Source organism: Sinohyriopsis cumingii, unplaced genomic scaffold (genome assembly GCF_028554795.1).
Source record: "Sinohyriopsis cumingii isolate HCF-2022 unplaced genomic scaffold, ASM2855479v2 utg001460l, whole genome shotgun sequence".
In the NCBI taxonomy this organism is placed as follows: Eukaryota; Metazoa; Mollusca; class Bivalvia; order Unionida; family Unionidae; genus Sinohyriopsis; species Sinohyriopsis cumingii.
Genome location: NW_028316002.1, coordinates 1,362,391 through 1,385,375, shown reverse-complemented (window position 1 = coordinate 1,385,375; position 22,985 = coordinate 1,362,391). Strand labels below are relative to the sequence as shown.

Below are 22,985 nucleotides of genomic sequence, written 5' to 3'. Positions count from 1 at the left end.
ACTCAAGCTATGACATGTATTGGCTGTGCTTCTGGAACAGGCAGTACAAGAAATTCTTCTTGAACTAACCTTGCTTGCACCATTGTTCAGGTTGAATCAGTGACAGCCTCAACAGAGAGATGATTGTCAGCAAAGCGATCAGAAGCTACAATACTGTCCAACAACATTTTCATCTTTAATCCAATTTCAGGTGGCACGAGGCAGTTAAATAAAGGAGATAAGAAAAGGGTTTCTCTTTGCTTAAGACTCCCAATTTGACTTGCTACTCAAATTTGCCGGCAGACATCCTTGGTGTTGGTACCAACTTCCTTCGTTTTCTCCAGTGATGGATTACACTATTTTAGCAACAGGAGTGGGCAAATCAAGTCATTTCAGTATGACTTAGGATTTAATTTATCCATCCCCCTTCCCTTTTGTCTTCCCCATTCACGATAAACATGCCATCAGATTTGAAGAAAGCCAATATTCTGTAGATCTGGTTGTTACTTGATAAGAGGTAGTGGAGATGGTTCATAAACCAAACTCTCTAGTGCCAAACATAATTGGAAAATGCTTGTCAGTCATAGATATCAGCCAGCTCTACAAATGCATTGCCATGCCAAAGTTCAGAATGGAAATGATGATCAATCAAGCTGTCTTTAAAAAGAGGCAAATTTGGAGTCAGTCAAATTGATGCATATTTTCAATTCCCTATTTACCAGCTTCATACATGTTCCTTTGATTTGCCTATGAAGAAAAAAATATACCAATTTTATGCTTTCTTACTTGGTCTGAATATCACTCCATGAACATTTACAAAAACTGTCAAATGTTTTGTCACTCTTTTTCTTGATGACTTTTAATAACAGCAGCTGAGTGTATCTGGACAGTGTCCTCCAAAAACACATGTTGTGTTCAACCTGGATAAATGGTAGGAATGATCTTCCATCCCATTTAGGTCATCTAGGCGTTTTAGTGAACTGCAGAAAATATTATCTGAACCCATTCCAGGAGTTTGTCCACCTGGGTATAGTTTCTGACCAACATTCAGCTAGTCATTCTCCCTCACCTACACATAGAATGAAATTTCTAACTTGCTGAGTCCATTTTTGAACAGGGAGTGGATTGTAGTGATAGTTTTTACAACTTTCCAGTTTGGTCATTGAGGTAGTGGATGCGATTTTTCTTAGTCACCTTTTCTTGCACCCATTGCAGATGGCCCTGCTGACCCTTTTCCTGTCAGCTTGATTAGCTAGTTATTATTATGACCAAAGTAGTGTTATTCCAGTGTCAGTGGTGCAACAAGCATTTGTTTGTAAAAGCTCCAACTGGAAGTTAGAGTATTAGAAGTGATTCCAACAAGGGCCCCAATCGCTAGAATTGGTAATTTTGGTATTGCAAATGTTTTTCAGTCAGTGCTCTGCTGTTTGGCCTAATATCAGAACCAAGAGCTTCTAATATAGTAAAGGGAGTAGTTGCCATCCAACATCCACATAAGATCAGTGAAGATCTCTATCCAGTATTTTGATGAGTGGTTGGACCACTTAGAGTGTGCCAGATATGATCTGTCTCAGAGATGGTCCATAGTATGTGTATTTTACCCAACCTAGAGAAATCTAAACTTGTTCCTTCTCAGGATTTTGTGCACTTGGAGATAAATTTACTCAATAACAGAGGCTTAATGTGTGTCCCATAAGACAATAGACATAATCCTGGCCCTGATAGAGGTGCTGAGAGCAAAGACCTCTTTGGCTTATCTATATCTATCTTTTCTGCAACCCATCCAGTTCACCTGGCAGATTGGAAAATGCACAGGGATCCTGGGGCAGCTCAGATTTCTCTGGAACCAGATTTTCTGTACCATTTGAGTTGGTGGGTAAAGTCAGACTGGTTTCTGACTGGAGTTTCCGTGCATGACCTGAACTTCCCTCCTATTTGTTCACAGACATGACATATTTGCCGTATGGTACTTACTGGGAGCAAAATTGGCTGGTTCTTCAGGGTTTGTAATCCTGGAAAGAAACTACCCTTTGCAGTTTGAAAATGTGGGTTGTTTTTAGCCCTTTAGAGGTGTGTTGACAAAATAAGGAGTCACTGCTCATTCTCTGTGCGTGGAAGATTGGAACCTCCTTTGCTGAGAGGTTGTGGGTTCTAACACCAACTGAGTCATGCCAAAGACTTTAAAAAATGGTACTAACAGCTGCCTCGTTAGGCGCTCGGCATTAAGAGGTTAGTGTTAGGACTGGTCATCCTGGTGTCAGAATAATGTGACTAGGTGGGACATCATGCTACATGTCTGCAGCATGATGCCCCAGTGCTAGACATCACTGTAAGCTGCTACACTGCAGACATTGTAGCGATATGACTGAAAAATTGTTAAAACTAGGTTAAAAATCCTAATCACACACACATCATGATTCAGTACTGCCACATATTGTACAGTATCATCCTGTTAATATCAAGTTTTTATAATTTCTCTATAGTACTCACTGAAGACATGTCTGGCCAAGGCCAGGGTTAATGCATGCAGAAATTCTAGTGGTTTGTTGATTGCTGTTTATATATCTGATTGATATGTTCTTGTGCTGGTTATAGTAAACATGCTTCCCTGCATCAGTGCTCTGTATTGCAGTGAAGTTTTAAATGTATTTATGTAAGACCTGGGGAATGTGGGTGGTTTCAAATCTTTGACATATCTTTGATACCTTTCTGGCTGATATTGTTACACCAGATATCTTTTTCACAAACTTATACAGTAATACTTGATAACATCCATACGAGCAAAACTAATTTTCCAAAGAAACCCTTGCAAGGCATTTTGTTTTATTCTAGTGGACACAAAGCAGAAGAGTGAGCAGGCAGTGAAATCATTGATAGACAGTGTTGAGGGGCTCCAGACACATTTGACTGGACAGCTACGATCACTTCATCACCAGCAGGAGGAATGTCACGATGCTGTAACCTCCTGGGCCACACAAGTGCTTGATGCAGCAAACATTTGCAAGGTGCACATTTTTTCAGAACTTTTGATGTATTTTTATTTCTTCTCACTGTTCTGGATTTATGGTTTTAAATAAAACCTTTTATTTTTCGAATACTTTACCTTTTGTATGTTTTTTTAACAGTTTCATCTTGTAAATGCTAATTTCAGTTTGTTGAATGCAACTTTTCTCATAGAATGGGCATATTTAATTAATGAGAGGGGAAGTAAGGGGGACAGGTTTTTATTCACAAAGCTTTCTTCAAATAATTTTTGCCATTAATTTAAATCTTTTAAAAAATGTTGAGGATGGGCTTGTTCTAAGAAGAACAGGTTGTTTGTTATTTATTTAATAGGGAGGATGATAGATATATATTTGCTTTTAATATTGGATGTGTATTTGTTTATATTTTTTCATCATAAAGGTAATATTATAAAGCATGGTATTTTGCATCCAAATAAATAATTGTCACCTTTCCTTCTTATAACACATTCCTAATTATGTAGAGTTAATTTTACTTGTCAAATTTTGTAGGCAGAAGAAGTAGAACGTCTTGACATCTTTCATGGCAACACAATCCAGACAATGGTAACCTCTATTAAGAGTTCTTTGAACACTCTTCTGGAGACACATAACAGTGCTATGCAGATTGTGGAGAAACAGGTTAGTTTTGGAAGTGAAGTTGTTGCATACATTAGTATAAGAGAAAAACTGGAATGACTGCCAGTTTTTATTCTGTTCTTCTGTCCACATACTGAGTTTCTGAAAGACGTTTTTCAGTTGTCACTTTAATTGTTCTTAGATTAAACTTAATATTACTGCCAGTGTGATTTTTTAATGGAAGCTGATTAAGAGCATTGGTCATAAATATAGGGGGTACTTTTTAAAAAATAAGTGGTGCAATTAAGATGTGCAGTATTTTATCATAGAACTGTTTCATAGTGATGTGTGCCTTTTTAACATTTGATATTAGATGGAGCATGGAGAAAAGGAAAACTTTGAACCAAATAACATGACTTGTATGCTATATACCTTGACAAATCATTGTAAATGACTTTTATTTTAGATGAGAAAGACATCTATTGATTTGTGTCAGTGGTCAACAATTAAGCAACTGTCCCTCTTTTATTTCCATGCAATGACTGGAATTCTCCATCATCTACTATTACCAAACTGTATAAGTCTTTTGCATTTTGGGCACGAAGAAACCCTGTAATTTTGACTCAAGGTGAAAGATCAAGGTCACAGGGACTGAAAGAAGGAAAACTGTTTGCACTAAGTAACATGACTTGTACACCAGATACCATGATTAATCTTTTGTAAATTGCTTGCATTTAAGATATAAAAGACACATTTTGATTGGGGGTTAAAATGATGATGATCAAAGTCATTGACTTTAAGAATGAAAATGGCCTCTGCTTCATGTCTTGTTCTTTATTACATACTTTGACCAACCCTTGCAGATGGCTTCCATTTCAGATTATGACATCTGTTAATGTGGGGTAAGAGTTCAATGTCACATGAACTGAGAAGGAAAAAGAATTTCCACAAAACTACTTCTGTAGCACATTACAGTATTAAATTTGATAGATGGCTTGCATTTGATAGAGAAAAGACATTTATTGACTTTAGGATAAAAAGTCAAATATCAAGGTCAGATTGAGTCCAAGAAAGGAAATAGTCTCCACAAAATGAAGGCTTGAATAAACAGTAACACAAGAAAGAGTGAAAACAACAAGCTTTGAAAAAATACAATAATTTATTTCGCTGGAAAAATTCTGTAAAATTGAAAAAATATAAACTTAAGGTTTTAACAATCAAATCCAAAATAATCCAAGAATTATCCAAGAATAAATTTTTTGAAGTCCTAATAATAGAATGTTCTACTGATATCGAGCTCGAATCCTGACGAAGAATCCAAGATGGAAGATGATGACGTGTGATGAAATATGTAGTGTTGAATTCTACAGTTCCTCGTAGAAACATGAATTATCACTCTGGTTTTTGTTAGCTGAATAAATTTTTATAAAAAACTCCTTGTTCCACAATATTACATGAGCACACATATTTTCCAGAAAAATAAAAGAATTAATCCTTTTGAATCCAAGTAATTTGAAACAACTCCTAACCAAATAATTTGAAATAACTCTAAACCAAGTAATTTGAAATAACTCCAAACAACACAACATACAACTAACAGTTTAACAGCCCAGCTTCTACTGAGATTAATTCTCCAAAACATGGTTTAAATCTTGATCTAAACGTAAACAATGATCACGTGATCATCTTCTGGAAGCTTATAGAAAGCAAGTACCAGTGTGACCCTGACAAAATCCAATCATTTTACTCTAAGAAATAAAATAAAAAATTGTTTACATCTTGAACTCGAAATCCCATCATGACCTCGACAACAATGAAACATTTTAAAATAAAATAGAACTTGTTTACAATGGTTGCTACAAATTTTGAAACATGGTCAGGATTAAGATCAACACCTGGTGTTTATAAAACAGTCAAGGTCAAACTATTTTCTGAAAAAGGTATCTCTAGAGAATAAATTTGCATTAGAATACCATGTAATGAAAAATAATTTTTTTTAAAACTGACACAATTAAATTGAAATAAATATATATTGAATCAGATACAAGTAAATCAAGTATACATAACAACTGTGAAAAACTTGCTAGCCTAAGAGTTCATCATTGTCCTACACTTATCATTATGTTTATTTATAGCAGCTGTATATAACAAATTTCCAAGAAAACTATGGTTTATTCAATCTGAAAACCTGGCTTGCAGATCAATGATACTAATGAGGGGAATATAACAGAGGATCAGTCTGTCCTGTAAAAGTAATGGCACAATATGTCTAGTGAATCAGGATTTATTGATGTGACTTAGAGATGTTAAAGAATTAAATATTAGTTGAGAGGGATCTTTTTTAGTTTCAAAACATGTTGGATCAGAAAAAGTGCAAATCAATAAAGCTTTGTCAGTTTTGAAGAAAAAAAGTGAAGTAATACAGCACTCAGGTTGAACACATCATTATGCTTGTTGCAGGACAATCAGTCAGTGGAAAGCTAGACATGTAGACTAGTGGAAGTTTGTGTTGTACATATAATCTGTCAGTATGTTTTGTGTTTGTATGGTGATACTGATCTACATGGATTTTGCCATTTTGTGACAAGAGCTTAATTGGTTGCAGATTCATATTAGTAGCAAAGATAAATGTGTATTTTTCAGTCAATTGATTGTAATTATATAAGGTATTAATTAAACTTTTGTATGCTCAGATTATGCCTTTTGCCACTTAGATTATGCTTTCCTCTCTAGGGTTGACATGTATTTTCTTTCCTGTCATATTTGTATCTAAATATAGATGACCTGATTAGATTTTTATGTCATTAGAGTAATTTTTCACTGTATCTTTAATACATGTTTAAAAACTATTTTGGAGTTTGGACTATTTTGAGGTAGACAATGAAATTTTGGTGTGGATGTTTTCATTATTGCAGTTTTCCATATTTTTATACATATATAAAAAAAACCCAATTGTATCCCTTTTGGGGCCTGTAACCTTATTATCGTGATCAAGCAAAGACAATATTACTTAGACAAATGAAATTTGGTTGTCATGTTTTTATGCATATATAGATGACCTCATTTGTTGTTTATTACCTTTAGAACCTTTTTTTTTTTCATTTTTAAAACTTGTTGGATTTAAACAGTGTATCCCCTAGGGTGCAAGACTGAGAGTCAAAACACTCCTTGGTGTCAAAACTGGGGGGTCAGACTGAGTAAAAAACAAACTTTGGTATCACAACTGGGGGTCAAATTAAAAATTTGGGGGTCTCTGATATGCAAATGAGGGTAAAGGGAAACACTGATTTAAATTTGTTAGCCAGCAATGGGTTCATACATGATTATAAACACAAATTCATTGTTTTAGTGTATTAATAATCATATTATTGTGCCCTTCCTTCACAGGACAAGAGAGGCCCAGTCTCACTCAACAAAAATGTATATTCAGTCACTTGCTGTGCCACGTTATTAAAATGCATGAACATTGTTGCTATATTCAACATTATGTAAGTTTCGCTTAGTTTCCTTGAAGTTCACATTAATCATAGAGGTAAAGGATTAACCCTGCTTTTCTGAGGATCTGTGTTTGGATTCAAATGCAGACTTGTGAAAAAAGTTGTTACTTACTACACCTTTGTAATTTTTTTCCTTCATCTAAAATGCAAAAAAAAATAAAAATCATTGAAGAGTAAATAAAAAGAGAATACAAACTTTCTTTTAGTTTTCAATCACAAGAAAAGACTTAAATAATTGTCAACAATGTTTAATTCATTTTTGAAAGTTAATTTTATAGTTTACCTTATTCTAATTGAAATGGAAACAATCAGGAGATAAAACATTGTGATGCAGGCATTTTGCTTTCAGAATGGAGCAATATAATTCACTTATTGTCTTGACATTTGTTCTTCCCTATTCTGGCTATCATTTTTCTTGATACATCTGATGTAGGTGCATATTGGAATAGATATACTGCATACCTAAATAGGGTTGCAATGACTTACTTTCGAGGGTTTATAAAGCATAGTTATGTCAAGGGTCTCATTCCAGTACTTTTTTTTAGCCGGTTACCACAAAAATCACCATGTGAGTGCCACTTGTGATGAATCTTTTTAGTATGACATAACTCAATATTATTTACCAACCTTGTTTGTTTAATTGAATATTGCTATGAAAATGCTGACTCATGTCAAATAAGATGTTGGAGTACTTATTATCTAGTGAATATTTCATAACTCCACCAAGTTTGTTTATTGATATTAAACATTGTGTTTATGCAGTGTGAAACTTTGTGTGCAATAGGATGGGGAACACTTAGATAAAATATTGGAAATCTCACTTGGTTAGTCTTGTATTGTTTGTCTCTGTAAGTTGTAAAATTAAGATAAATTTACTCTTAGGCAGAAGAGGTAGCCTTACAAGAACAGGCCTGGTGTGAACAGCAGCAGCTGCTCTATGACAGGTTGAGTAAGCTGGTCTTACAGTACAGAGATGAGCAAGAGAAGAAAATTACCCAACTGCAACAGCAGCTTCAAGAAGCCCATCAGACCAGCAATCAGCTGAACAAGGTTAGATTTAACTCTCCGAGCTTACTCTTTTTGGTTACTGTTAATTTGTTTCTTATTTAGATACTGATTGGTCTCATGCTAAGGTGTGCTTTCTTTTATTTATAGGGTACTCATTTATTTGTGTATTTCAGTGTTGTTATAAAATACAAATTTCATGACCAAACAGAAAATGTAATTGCCATCAGTACCATTTTTGGAAGAGACACATCCATAAAACTAACCTTCCAAGAAATCGCCATGTTTTCAAAACCCACAAGAAATATAACCTCAGACAAAATGATTTTATAATATTTGCCAGAGAACAATATTTCAGTGGTATTCTTGCCCTTTTCTGTCAGATCAGAATTGAATGGTTCTATAAGACTAGTTTTGCTAATGGAAGTAGCTCAAGTACTGATTTTCTATTAAAGCATACATGGTACCCAGGAAAGGCATTTAAAAAAAAATATATGCTAGGGTACTGTGATTCGTACAGTTCATATTAAAATGATGAAGTTCAAAATTGCATCTGTGGGTGGGTACCCCACTTTACAAGTGCCTTCCATGGCTCTCATATATGTTTTGATTGAACAGTTCTCAGAAGGATCAGTAATGTACTTGTTTTCTATTAGAATAATTTTAAAAATGACACCTTAAAATAATGTTTTCTCATGTACTTTAGTAACTATAATAATAATAATAACTTAAAACTGCGAAAATCATTTTCCGTACCAAATTTGCATAGATCCAATATCTCCATGGTTTACAGGATATCTGAAACTGACAGTCTGTTTATCATTGTAAGTTTTGTAATGTACAGCATTTACATGCATTTTATTATGTATCTTTCAGGAAGCGGAGGTGAAGTTTGCTGAATTACAACAGATATTTACAAAGAGGAATTCTTTATTTACACAAATAGTTCAACAGGTACGCTATTTCAACACTCAGTCTCTTGCTCTTTCTCTATCAGTCTATATAGGTTTATTTTCCATGACTTTTGTGTGCTCTATTTTTATTGATTACTCTTTATATGGTGTTAGTTTTAAAAAAAGTAGTTTTCAATTGTCTGAAAATTGTTCAGTCATTTTGTATATATCTTTTAGTACTTGTCTAAATTTATTTGTTAGGGTTTATCTTCCTAGTGATTTTGCAGTATTTATATTTACATTTTGTGAACTTTTATTTGGCACCGTATAATCACAGACCTGCCAACCCTTATGATTTTGCCACAAGTCTTACAAAAATGACCCTTAAAATATGGATTTAAGAATGAAAGCAAAAACTATGGAAAAACGATTATTGCTGAACATTCAGGATGATCGGTTCATCCGTGATTGATTTTGGATCCGGGTTATGTATTAGAATTAGTAGACTTAGGGAATTAGTCCAACTCCACAGCAGTACCTCATATGCTTTAAACTGAAAATATTTTTTCATGCAAAACATCTGCATGATCAAACTGTTGATTATAAAAAAAGATTAAAAATGTCGTCCAGCAAGCAATTCGTGTATGTGTGTGTGATTCGGATTTTTAATGTAGCTTTAACAATTTTTCAGTCATATTGCTAGTGATGTCTAGCACTGGGGCATCATGCTGTAGACGTAGCACGATGTCCCACCCAGTCACATTATCCTGACACCAGTCCGACCAGTCCTAACACTAACCTCTTGATGCTGCACGCCAAGCGAGGCAGCTGTTAGTACCATTTTTGTAAGTCTTTGGTATGACTCGGCCGGGGATTGAACCCACGACCTCCCATATCCGAGGCAGACACAAGCAATATATGTGGAAGACGAAACAGAAATTAGGCCTCTTAAAAAGTTTTAATAATTAGAACAGAAGAATCAAAAGGAATATTCAGATTCTTGTGAATAAAAGCAGGAAGGGACACAATTATGTTTGTTGGACATCATGTCAATTTGAGTATGTCTTATGGCAGGAGATATGATTAACGTCATCATGTGAAATGGGAACAAAATTCCAAGAATGATATAAAGTTGAGAGATAGCAGCAAGCCGTTGAGGGTTTGGAACTGAAGTTTGTGCAACTGTAGTAGTGGTAAATAATAGGGTGAAATGATACACATGTGCCTCGTATCAATACAATTCACAATACACAGCCTGTGTAAATATATAACTCAATTATATATATATATATATATATATATATATATATATATATATATATACACACACACACACACACACACACATATATACACACACACACACACAGAGGGTATTTTCTTTTCCTGTGTTAATTCTGGATATATTTCATTGTGTGGTACCATAAACATATTGTAATGGGTGGTGAAGCCATGAGTTAAAATATATAGTTTTTGATACTACAAGATGAAATATATCTAGTATGGTAATGAAAATTGTCTTTTTATTATATACCAGACTTGCTTCAGAATCCATGATTAGAAAATTAAATTCTTAGGCACAACATGCTTATGCCCCCAACCCCAGACCTGCCAACTCTTACGATTTTGCTGTAAGTCTTACGAAAATTACCCTTAAAATACAGACTTGCGGCATACTAGCAAAAACTACAGGAAAATGATTGTTGCTGAAAGATCCAGATTTTTAGTTCATCCGTGTTTTATTTGGATCCGAGTTTCCTCTTATAATTAGTGAAATCAGTCAGGGAATCAGACTAACTTTACAGCAGCACCCCAGACACTTTAAACTGTACCTATTTGTTCATGCGAAGTGTCTGTATGATCAAACTGTTGATTATAGAATTTTTTAAAAGGCATCCAGAAAGTGATACATGTTTAAGACGAAAGGGAAAATAAGCTTCTAGAAAAGTGTTAATAATCAACACAGAAGAATAAAAGGAGTATTCAGATTCTTGTGAATAAAAGCTGAAAAGGATACAATTATGTTTATTGGACATCATTTGCCAATTTAAATATGTCTCATGGCGGGAGATTTGATTGCCATCATCATGTGAAATGGGAAAGAATTTCCAAGAATTATGTCAGGTTGAGAGATAGCAACAAGCCATTGAGTTGCATAGGGTTTGGAACTGAAGTTTGTGCAACTGTAGTAGTGGTAAATAATAGGGGTGAAATGATACACATGTGCCTCGTATCAATACAATTCACAATACACAGCCTGCGATACGATACAAGTCGATGCACATATTAACTTGAAGGTCTTTCAATCTTTGAAAGGTAGGTGGTGCCCTTTTATGTATATTGACATAATGGTTGTATTTCCAGCATGCAGATTACAGATACAGATATACATATAGTTATCATACATTTATTTGCTATTCTCAGTGTTGACAAGATAACAGAAACACTTTCAAACAGACTACCTAGTGGTTGTCAGAGAGTTTCATTCAACGTTACAGGCCATTAAATCATGGCTTCTGTTAACTCACTTTAGCCAACAGCCACTTTGGTTTTTGCAGCATGTATACTTTGAAAACCTCTTATTACCAATGTCATGTCTCAGTTAAACTCAGGATGCATTACGATGTCATCTTAAAACAGAAGAAACAATGCAGCTTTCTCGTACAATAATAATCCTTAAGAAATCGGGGCATGGGAATGAATAGGAATGCCAACAAAATCTCTCACATTGTACTTCCTGCTGATGCAAAAGACTGCTGCAGGCATTGGTACTTGTATCTGTTTGTGAAGAAAGAAACCTATTGATAACAAAAAGACCTATATTTTTTAAAACTTACACAAGGTGATACACTTGAGCCAATTAAAATCTGCTTCATCGCTGATTGTGTGCTAATTTTATTTATCCTATTGAGACGTTCATTCACTGGTTAAATATCTCTGCATAAAAAGAGAAATTCCAAATTTGTTTCCCATGTACAATTTAAGGAGAGATACTGCCAGGATTTTATCTTAAGGGAGACCTCCCCCTTTGCCATATAAAGATGAGGGAGTGGATTAAAAGGAGGGAGAGGAAGAAACGGCTACAGTTCCATATTTACCTAATACTTCAGTGTCTGTTTCTCTTTCTTCCTGTTCCACTTTCTTCAAGCTGTACTGAAATCAGCGGCTTTAAAAGATATCACCCCTGGTGGTATAAGCATTAATCTGTTAATATTTCTGAGCATACTCTGTTCCTTATCTGTGTATGAATATTGTTATGTGTTTCTTTCTGAAGGTGCATATACATAGCTAGCTTTGCCAGCTTGAATATGCAGGGAAACTGATCTTTATGACTCACAGAGATTATCTTTTCGATAAATCTGCTCCAGAATAGGATTTTTCACCAAAAGATCTTTAGTTGAATCAGTGGTTTACTGACTGCTATGTCAGATTTCTTATTTGTTCCATACTGCTACATATGGGTGTTTAGTCCGTCAGTGCCACAGTCTGCTTGTGCAAACAGAGTTATTCAAATATATATATTTACTAATTTTCTTTTATTTAACCCTTATTTATTCAGTTCATCTTAACCCTGATATGGATATATTGTTTTGCAGCATATGATCTGGTAAGAAAAATTGATTGATACAAAGATGAACATTGCGTTATAGATTTCAATTTTCTGTATTTTAATTAGGCCCAACATTCTACCCTTTCTACATTTAATTTTGAAATACCTCTGAGAGGGAGATTGACCATCATGCCATCTATTGTTGTCTATCCAACATGAACATCTGACTTGTATTCAATACCATTTTTGGGCTCAAAATCACTCAGTAATATCTCCACTAACATTTTCCCAGCTCCAGTAATCCAATATACTTCATAACTTTAAAAATTATTGTCATCAGCACTACAACCAGCAAGTATTTGCAGAACGAAAGCTTAATGAACCACACAGTGAATCAGACATTTTGGATTTTCTAGATAGCTTGTATTTTAAACATGCATTTATAAAACCCTTCACGCAAGGTTAAAATTTTGCCATAATATTGCTTATTTCTAGGTACCATGTGCTAATCAAATTTGGTTTTGGAACCACTCATGAAATGTTTGAACAACGCAGATGTGTCAAGTTACCTATCAGAAAAACAAGACGAGAATAGTTAAATAAAAATTGCATAATTCACAGAGAACATTTTGAACAAATTTTCTGGAGTTCTCATGCATCACTGTTCACCAAGTTTGCAAATTCATATAAATTTTGCACGATTCATGCAATCACACTTTCTGACATCATCACTGTTTAAGTACTTTACATATCAACTAATGATAATTGTGCAAAGTTTCTCTTTTATGTTTCCAGTACTTCCTGTTTGTCATGCAGGGAATATATACACCAATTCCTGATTAGTGGTTATTGTTCAACCTGGACCAGAACAAGTAATAAGCACCAATGAGAATTCAGTGTAACATATTTAACTGTGTGACACAAATATGGTGTAGCTTTCAAATGGAAAAAAATAGACAGTACAAGTCAATGTTGAAACTTCACGTAAAAGTGGTTATTAAAAAATTAAAGTACTTCATTATACATGTGGAACACTTTTGGAATGTATATCATATGTTGAACATGCTGCTGGGTTAAGATAATTAGCATCAGGTGGGGGGTGGGCAAAGTATGAATCATGTCACTTGGTGTTAATTTATAGATGGCGAGCAAGTATTTTAATTGTTTTTTCGTTTTTACTAACAAAATCGAGTGCCCGTGACTGCAGATGTTGTTTCAGATGTATTCTAATGTTAAAGAATAATAAGGCAAATTAATAAAAGTTATTCTTTACTGCTGAGGACTAAAATAACTTGCATATGGTAAGTATCGTTTTGTAGCGATTCTCCGTCTCATGTATCGATATGTGTATTGTTACAGCAAAAGTATCAATATATTGATAAATCGTTTCAGTCTTGGTAAATAAGTTCTACATGTACTTTAGAAACTTTTCAGTTGGAGATAATGTTTACCATCAATGCATGTTTCGAATACCAAACTTTTAAATACGTTTTCCAGCTTTACAATAGCAGTTCATAGTATTTTGTTACACAATACTGAAAACTGGTGAAACTTATGGGAAAAAATAAACTGCCTTACTGAGACAGTCTTGTCAGGGTTTGCAGGTCTGTAATCAGTATTGTGCTGACATGCCATTAAACCCAATACATAACTTGGCATAACAGCCACTCTTTATTGACAGCATTCCTTCTGAATGGTGGTTAATTTTCAAAAACAACATGTCTTATTTTTTTCTTTTCTTCAGACGATGGATCATGGCCAAGATAGGCTCACCTCAGCTTCAGCCATGCAGTGTCAGTTCAGCAGGTGGGGTTCTTTTGCTTTGTATACCAACTGAGGAGTACGCTATTTTCATAAGCCTACATTTAGCAGACATGTCAGCAGTGTTATTATCAGCGTCATGTTTTTTTAAAAAAGTTTCTGAAAGTCTTAAGCATCTTGTGCACAATTTATAGGTGAGACCATTCTCCGTGGAGCCCTTGCTTGTACAATTTATATAGCTTTCTTACATTTAGATTAGGGTAGATGCATCAGTATCACTAGACATTAAAGCAAAAACAAAAGAGAAATATGTCACATTCAGAGAAACATTTTTCTTTTCATTTCAAACCTAAATCCATCACAGATTTTTAAATGTTTAAATTGCTGAAGATGATTGTAGATTGCAGGTTTTAAGCCTCCATTCATCTTGAATCTTTGTTCAAGTGTGTTCATTAACAATTGTTAATGTTGTAGTATGCCACAAATAAATGCTTAACATAAAGATGGGATATTTAAAGGCAGACTGACATGGTTGTGGATGTCTGTGAATAAGACACCAACCAAGTTACTTTTAGTTTTGTGGGTGTCTGGGCTGTTCGCGTGAAACATACATTGGACCCAGGGAAGGAACTTTCGTTGTGGAGTAGTCACCCTTAGATGCAGCTTAGATTTTTGTCTCATTTTCATATGAACTGTTTGAGTAATCAGAGTGACCTAGCATATTTTTTTTTTTTTTGCCTTCTTTGGGTGCCATGTATGTTTAAATGGAATATCCCTCATTTACAAGCTTAACTTATTTGGAGGATTTCTGTATTTTTTTCCTAGTCAAGTAGAGGAGATGAAGTCACTTTCCCAGACTCACTCTCAGTCCATAACAGACTCCTCCAGATGCACATGTGCGCAGAGTAAGAAGGAAATGGATAAGGTGAGCCACTCTTTTCTCACTTTGTATAGCATTTGCTAGATATTTATATTTCAGTAGTCACAAGATTACTTGATAATAGTTTATAACTTAATTAGAGCTCGAGATAAGTATCTACTAAAACATATTAAAGAATTTTCTGTGTTCAAATGACTGAAAGACAGTTTAATTTTAATAAATTTGTTCTAAGTTGTCAGCATGCATAGCCTATGCCTTAAGCACACTCCATGTTTAATGATGGCGCTTTTGATCAATATAAGCTTTACTATCTGGACAAGTTTTGGTGGATCTGTACATGTTTGAGATGATAGTACACAATTACTGTGATAACATTCAGTCAAATGGAGCTAGATAATTGAACATAACCTTGAATTAGTTTTGGACAATAAGCTGTTTGAGGCATTCTTCACCTTTATTAGCATTTTGATAATTTAGATTCAGTCTGATATTACAAGTTTGTTTTGTGGCATTCACAAAATACCATACTGAATTTAAAAAGCTGCAGTTGTTTCAAATCCAAGGAGTAAATACCCAATTTGTTATAAACTTTTCTATAGCTCTGCTTAAGTTTTAATAATCTTTTTAAGAGATAATTGAATAAAATAGTCTAAAACCATACATTTTTTATATGCCTGCTGTAAAGTGTTACATACCATGTTATGATGTTATCTGTCTGTTCCCTATTTAATTTCTACACATTAACTCAAGTTCTCCAACATGATACTTACCAAACTTTATTAGTAGCTTGCATTTGAGGTTAGGAAAAACCTGTTGACATCTGTTGCACGGCCAAAGCTGAAAGTCACAGACTGAAAGGAAATATTTGCACTTATTACTTTATTTGCATAACAGATACCTTGACCAAACTTAATTTGAGGTAAGAAATACATCTATTGATTGGGGGATCAAAAAATCAATGGTCAGGGCCATATTGACTGGGAAGAAAATGTTTTTTTACACAATATCTTGACTTCTTTATTACCTACATTGACCAAACATTGTGGATAGCTTGAGATGCCTTTTCATTTTGCTTTTACAAAACATGTTTTTTGATGGCATTAACTTATTTTGACATGTTGAGAGAAGTCATCAATAGAGATGATGATAGAAGATCAGGTCCTTGCTGTTAGGCATTATGTAAAATTCACTTGGACACAGAAATGCTTCATTTCTCTGGTAAATAGTAGGAAACACAACATAGCCCCTGAAGCCCTGGCATCTTGGCATAAGTGGATAATATACCAAACATATTCTGAATTGGCTCTTGACCAGATAGGTTACATGAAAATTCATGAAATCTGAAATACCTTTGTGAGCTCTGCATTCTGGTGCAGTGTTTTGATCCAAGACGTGATTGAGACCATTGGCTTGCATATGCACTCAAGCTTTCAGCTTTGAGATTAGCATTGCAGAGGATGGAATTTAACTTGGTGGGTACAGTGGCTTTAGCTCTGACAACCATCAGACCAGGTTAATGATAGCACAATCTTCTCTTGGGTGTATAGCTTTCTCTGGGTTCACCCATATTTTATTCTTGGAAAGAAAATATCATTCTTTTCTCATTATTGATATATTCATGTCACATATCTCCTGGCCATTGGTTGTGATTCCTTTCCTTACTTGAACAGTTTATCTGCATTATTTCCCTTGGACGATGTTTGAGTATGTTTGTGTGGTTTTTTTTATGTAGCATTAAAAAATGTTTAGCAATATCACTACGGATTTTGCAGTGTGGCAGTTTATATGGATGTATTGTACTGGGGCATCATGATGCAGACATATAGCATCATATCCCACACAGACACATTATCCTAACACCAAGTTAACCAGTCCTAACACTAACCTCTTAATGCTGAGTGCCAATCAAAGTAGCAGTTAGTACCATTTTTATAAGTCTTTGGTATGACTCGACTGGGGCTTGCACCCACAACCTCCCACATCTGAGGCAGATACTCTAACCACTAGGCCACTGGAGCTGTCTAGAAAAACAGATGCTGGCCTGTCATTCATTCCCTCCTATTTTGTAGTCTCCTAACATCAATGTGATTGGAGAACGGATTTAACTTAAGTTAGCCTATCACATACCTCCCATACCACCCCTCAAATGTAAGCATACTTGTTAATGTATTGCTCAGCCTAAATTGGTAAACATTTTTTGTATGACTAGCTTCATTGGAGTGGGAAGGGGATTTAAGTGGTGAAAGTTTCTTCCCTTTGTTTATCTATGGTATTCTAGAGGCAACAGTTTATTAACTAATTTACGCTTATCCAGTTTTCATATTTAAATTTTTTTTTTTAAGACATCTTCATCAGCCATCGAGGCAGATATCGGTATGATAGTTGAGGCTATTATTTGGAAAGCTATCACAATGTGCACATTTGAGGACAGAAAAACTGTCATTTTGAGTTTAATAGTCTTTTTACCCATTATGTTTTGTGAATTTCCAATATTCATTGGAGTGCCTTTTACAAAGTCCAAAATTTGTTTCAAATATAAGTAGATTGAATAATAAAAATCTTTGACAAGTCATTCATTTATGATCTATTTTACAGGCTGATAACCTTGTGAATGGCTGCCATTCCTTATGTGACAGCTCACTCAGTCAAGCCAAAGAGTATCATCATGCTGCCAAAAAGGTCTGTATACTGATGCTTTTGTTTTTATCCATCAAAGATTAGCCAGATAATGTTTTATAACTTAAACTCTGTGTAATATGTAGAATATTTGAGCTAGTACAAGTGTTTTGAAATTTAATCGTAGTATAAATAAATATATATATGGTAAGATGAAGAATTTTATTTATGATGATTGCCCTTAATGATATGCTGCCATTATACCATCAATAGACCTGTCAACCCTTATGATTTTGTCTTATGAAAATTACCCTTAAAACATGGACTTACAGCATAAAGACAAACACTACAGAAAAATGATTGTTGCCAAAAATTCCAGATAATTGGTTCATCTGTGTTTGATTTGGATCCAGGCTTCATATTAGAATTAGTGAATTTCATCAGGGAATCAGGCTATATTTACAGCAGCACCTCAGAAGCTTTGAACTGCACCTATGTGTTCATGTGAATCGTTTGCATAATCAAACTGTTGATTACAGTTTTTTTTTAAATGGCCTACAGCAAGCAATGCATTGTTTAAGACGAAAGGGAAAATAAGTCTCCTTAAAAGTGTTATTAATCAACACAGAAGAATCAAAAGGAATATTTAGATTCTTGTGAATAAAAGCTGGAAGGGACACAGTTACATTTACTGGACAACACATGCCAGTTTGAGTATGTCTCATGGCAGTAGATATGATTGCCATCATGTGAAATGAAAAAGGAATTTCCAAGAATTACATCAGGTTGAGAGATAGCAGCAAGCCATTGAGCTGCATAGTTTTTGGAGCTTAAGTTTGTGCAAGTGTACTAGTGGTAAATAAAATCTATGCATACTTTACCAACTTTTCAGTTGAACATAATGTTTATCGTCGCTACATATTTCAAATACTGAACTTTTAATAACTTTTTCCAGCTTTAAAATAGCAGTTTATGATATTTTGTTATACCTTACTGAAAACTGGTCAAACTTACAGAAAAAAAATCAGTTGCCTTACTGAGATGGACTCGTCAGGGTTGGCAGGTCTGCATCAAATTTGAAATTTAAAAACTAAGTTGCATGTGTGTATATATATATATATAGAGAGAGAGAGAGAGAGAGAGAGAGGGAGAGAAAGACAGAGAGATAGAGATATTTCCATTGTTCAAAGTTATAATCATTTTTGCTACTCTAAGGATTTTTTAAAAATGGCATTCATATTTTTCCAACTAGAATGTAATCTGTAAATTTCAAATGATTCACAGGCTTGGGAGACCCACAGCACAGATTTACAGGAAAAATTTAAGAAGTATCATTCTGATATCAAAACAGACCTAGATATTCACCAAAGCTGCACAGATGTAAGTACATGTATCTTGTTCTGTTACCAAAAGTACTGATCAGGCTCTATGGTCACATACACATTGTGGTTGTATGACTTTAACTAGCTGTATTAAGAGGGGGTAGGGTGGGGTGGTCTAAAATGTAAATTGCATATCTTTATAATCCAATATGGTCATTGTAACAAATGTTTGCCTGAAAAAGACATTCCTTTAGTCAAAAGTTAGTTCTCTTTGATCTTTTAACCTGAAAATGATGAACAGTACATGTAGGAAAAACATTCCATTCAGTTAGTTGCTCTGGTCTTCAGATTTAGTGGTAACAAAAGTTAAATTCTGTATGTGAGCTCCTTTGCATTTTATATCAGTGATGTGAAAATGAAAGGAAAATGTTTGAAAGACAGTCCTCAGTTAAAATTTTTATTGAAATCTTTTACAGGGGAGGATAACTTTACCTCCCAGAAGACCAGAAAGTTTTGTGTCTGGTATGTCATGGTTGATGTTAATGAATTCTTTGGAAGCAATGTTGGGGAGTTTACACAAACATTCAGCTATGGATAAAGTAATTAGGAAATTGTTTGAACAATATACAAAGGTACCTCAGTATAAAATCCCCTCATATTGCTTTCTTGCTTATAACTTGGGTATGGTCATTGAGCTCCCCCTCTCATAAGGCCACCCCATCTGTGCCAGGAAAGTGTTCTTATAAGAGGAGTGCCTATAAAGAAGTGGATAACAGATAATGAGCAACATGAACATATAAAGTTATAAAAGGCCAAATTTTTAATTATTTCATCTTTTCATTTAGAGATCACTTGTCAATCGTGGAATTAATGTGAAAAAAACATTATTAATGTTTTTTAAAAAAATATGAATAGCCATGAATCACAGTACAAAACTATTTAGAGACCTTTTCAGTAGAACTAGGTTATAACCATGACTGTAACTATTCTCTATCCTGTTTGAGGGTACACAATCATAGGTATCTCCCAGCCATTCCAAATTTTTTACTGCAGCAGAATGTATATTGATGAGTTTGAAGCTTTCTGGCATTAGATTCACATTCAATATCTCCCTCATTTCGGTTAGCTGAATTGCTTTCACTTTTCCTTTTAAATGATGTTTTACACTTTATGTAAGAACTTGTTCCTTTATTGGCAACCATAAAACTTTGAAACCAAGTTGTAGCTATTTCAATAAACTCCCTTGTCTACCTAGCTGTAAAAAATGCCCAGTGTTTACAAAAGTAATGAGTTCATCATGTTTAGTTATAGCCTGGAACCCTTACTAATATGTCTCATGATCTACAGGAGAAAAACCATGATGCATACTTCATTGTTTTTGGTTGGAACTTCATTAAAGCTCATGACATGTTGTGAATTGGCTCTGGCTCAGTATGGGCTATGAACATGAATTCTTTTCTGGTTCTTTTGAGATGAGAAATTGGAAGTGCATACAATTGTTAAACTTTTTTGGCAGCAAAACGAAGCTTTTTGTTGGATGTTAAGTAAATATTTGTATTGTTTGACTATAATATTAGGGTCTATCTGAAGAGTGTGTCAAGCGATTTGATTCGATGGTTGCCACCTTCAGAGAAAACAAGTCGGTATTTGAAGAGGATGTAGCAGGCATAGAACAATCATTGGAGGAAAGGCTTCAGTCCACCGAGTCCATGGCAGCAGTCTTCTCTTCTGCTTTAGTAGAAAGGAGTGCAGATGTTGAGAAATTCATTGAAGATGAATTGAAAAAAGATATTCCTACAGGTAGGTGGGGTCATTATCTTTGTTGTGATAAGTTCATGTTATCCATTTCTATATTCTGAAGTCATTATCATATCACTATATAATCCATTGACATTAGAAAGAAAGGAAAGTGAAATATGCTAATCTGATTAGATTTCACTTTTTACGCAACATTACACAGTTGAACTTAACATATCTGGTGCTTGTTCACCTGTTTTTTTTTTAGTTTAACCAGACTATATACATGTTCCCCCTGATGCGCAGATTTGTTATAACACAAACATGTTCATCTTGCCTCCCATTAGAGCTACAATGACTCGATAGTTTATATGAAGTACAAGTGACCAGCAAATGTTCAAGTTCTATCCACACTAGGATGGGTTGACAACTTTGGCTGTCTTGGGGCAGTTACCTGTTTCCAACTCGAAGATTCCATATTGCTACTTTAAATATTGTTCAAATTTTGTTTCTGTTTACTCCACAAAATTTTCACATTGAAAATCACAAAACAAGCTTCAGAACACAAAACCCATGGTTGCAATGTTCCCACACTATCGGGAAATTGGGAAAAAGTTGGAAGAAAGAATCAATTTGTTCTCAGCTGGGAAAGGACCGCTCCGGTGGCCTAGATGTTATAGCGTCCACCTTGGATATGAGAGGTTGTTGGTTTGAACCCCAAATGAGTCGTAACAGAGACTTAAAAAATTGGTACTAAAAGCTGCTCTGCATTAAGAGGTTAGTGTTAGGGCTGCTTTGCCTGGTGTCAGGATAATGTGGCTGGGTGGTACATCATGCTACATGTCTGCGGCATGCTGCCACAGTGCTGGACATCACTATAAACTGCCACACTGCAGACATTGTAGCGATATGTCTAAAAAAAATTTTTTTAAACTACTGTAAAAATCCAAATCACACACACACCCAGCTGGGGAAGGTATTTGAATTTGCAAATAGTTATCAAAGTTGGGGAAAGCTGGGAATTTTCACTCAATTTAAAAAAATGAATATATATTTGAGTCATAACTGAACAGAATGTGGGTTTGATTTATTGAGGTTCTACCAGAATATTTGGAGGTTGCAAAATTTGTCAGTCAGTTGAGATTTAATTGCTGTATGGATCACTGGGTTGCATATATTACAAACAGCAGATTCATGTGTATCTAAAAAGTACATGAAAATGTCCAGTTGAACTCCTCTGAAATATTTAAGGCTCTCTGATCTCTGTATATAAAGTTCTAATGCTGTTTACTTGGTAATATGGTTTATTTTCTATAATCCCTTGTTGTGAGTTTGTTTGAAGAGGGTACTGCAAATGCACTCATATTGTATAAAGGTAATTTTGAATAGTGCTAAATGATTTAAATTTTATCAGGAGTACATTTCTGCTGCTGTACACCTTGTGTCATGTCACCATACCTGTGTCAGAATGGCTGTCATTGAGGAAGCAGTCATTAATTGTGGGCTTGTTAATGAAATCAAGGTGCCATTTACCAGAGACATAGTTGTATGGGGCAGGGGTAGGTGGTGAAGGTTACACTCAACTGGAGCCCTATTTCGTCCAAGCCCTGACCTTTAAGTGTTCCTATTTGTTATGTTTGATTATTTTCATATTTGTAAAAAAAAACTGATATTGTTATTCCATTTTGGTAGAGTTTGGCATATCTACTTCACTATATTGTTTTTATGGCATTGTTTGCTTTTATCAGTGAATACAGGTGTCATTTGATTGATCACAGTTAATTATGATAATGTGTGAAATCTTTTTGCGGGAACTGTTAACCTATCAGGAGATGAGAAGTGAAACCAATCATGCCACTGGACACTGATGAAATTATTCAACTGAAAGGTTTGAATAGCTGTACATTTACAACAAGCAGGTAGTGCACACATAAATGCTGAGAGGTTAATGGATCAAGAAATGTGTTTGCTTAATACAACACTTAAGATCAATAATAGCTCCTTTTCAAACAGGTTTTTTTCCAAACAAAAAATTTAGGAGTCATGGTTACACTGCAGTGATACAGTCTGAGCCCAGGATTGTGGGTTTAATTGCATTTTTTGACTCCATGCCCCCAAAATCTTAAACCCTTGGGTGTTTTTCATCCTTTATTTCATAATAAAA

General features: G+C 34.7%; 1 protein-coding gene across 1 annotated transcript in view; it reads left to right on the top strand.

The window, feature by feature from the left end:
• Positions 1-22,985, top strand: part of LOC149772473 (kinesin-like protein KIF11-B) — an 87,497-nt gene that overhangs the window by 47,597 nt on the left and 16,915 nt on the right. Inside the window, exons 14-22 of the mRNA XM_089947778.1 lie at positions 2,812-2,984; positions 3,495-3,623; positions 7,940-8,107; positions 8,939-9,016; positions 14,250-14,311; positions 15,092-15,191; positions 17,742-17,825; positions 19,047-19,142; positions 20,662-20,884. Of these exons, the coding sequence (XP_089803904.1) occupies positions 2,812-2,984; positions 3,495-3,623; positions 7,940-8,107; positions 8,939-9,016; positions 14,250-14,311; positions 15,092-15,191; positions 17,742-17,825; positions 19,047-19,142; positions 20,662-20,884 (1,113 nt within the window). The remainder of the gene's footprint in view (positions 1-2,811; positions 2,985-3,494; positions 3,624-7,939; positions 8,108-8,938; positions 9,017-14,249; positions 14,312-15,091; positions 15,192-17,741; positions 17,826-19,046; positions 19,143-20,661; positions 20,885-22,985) is intronic.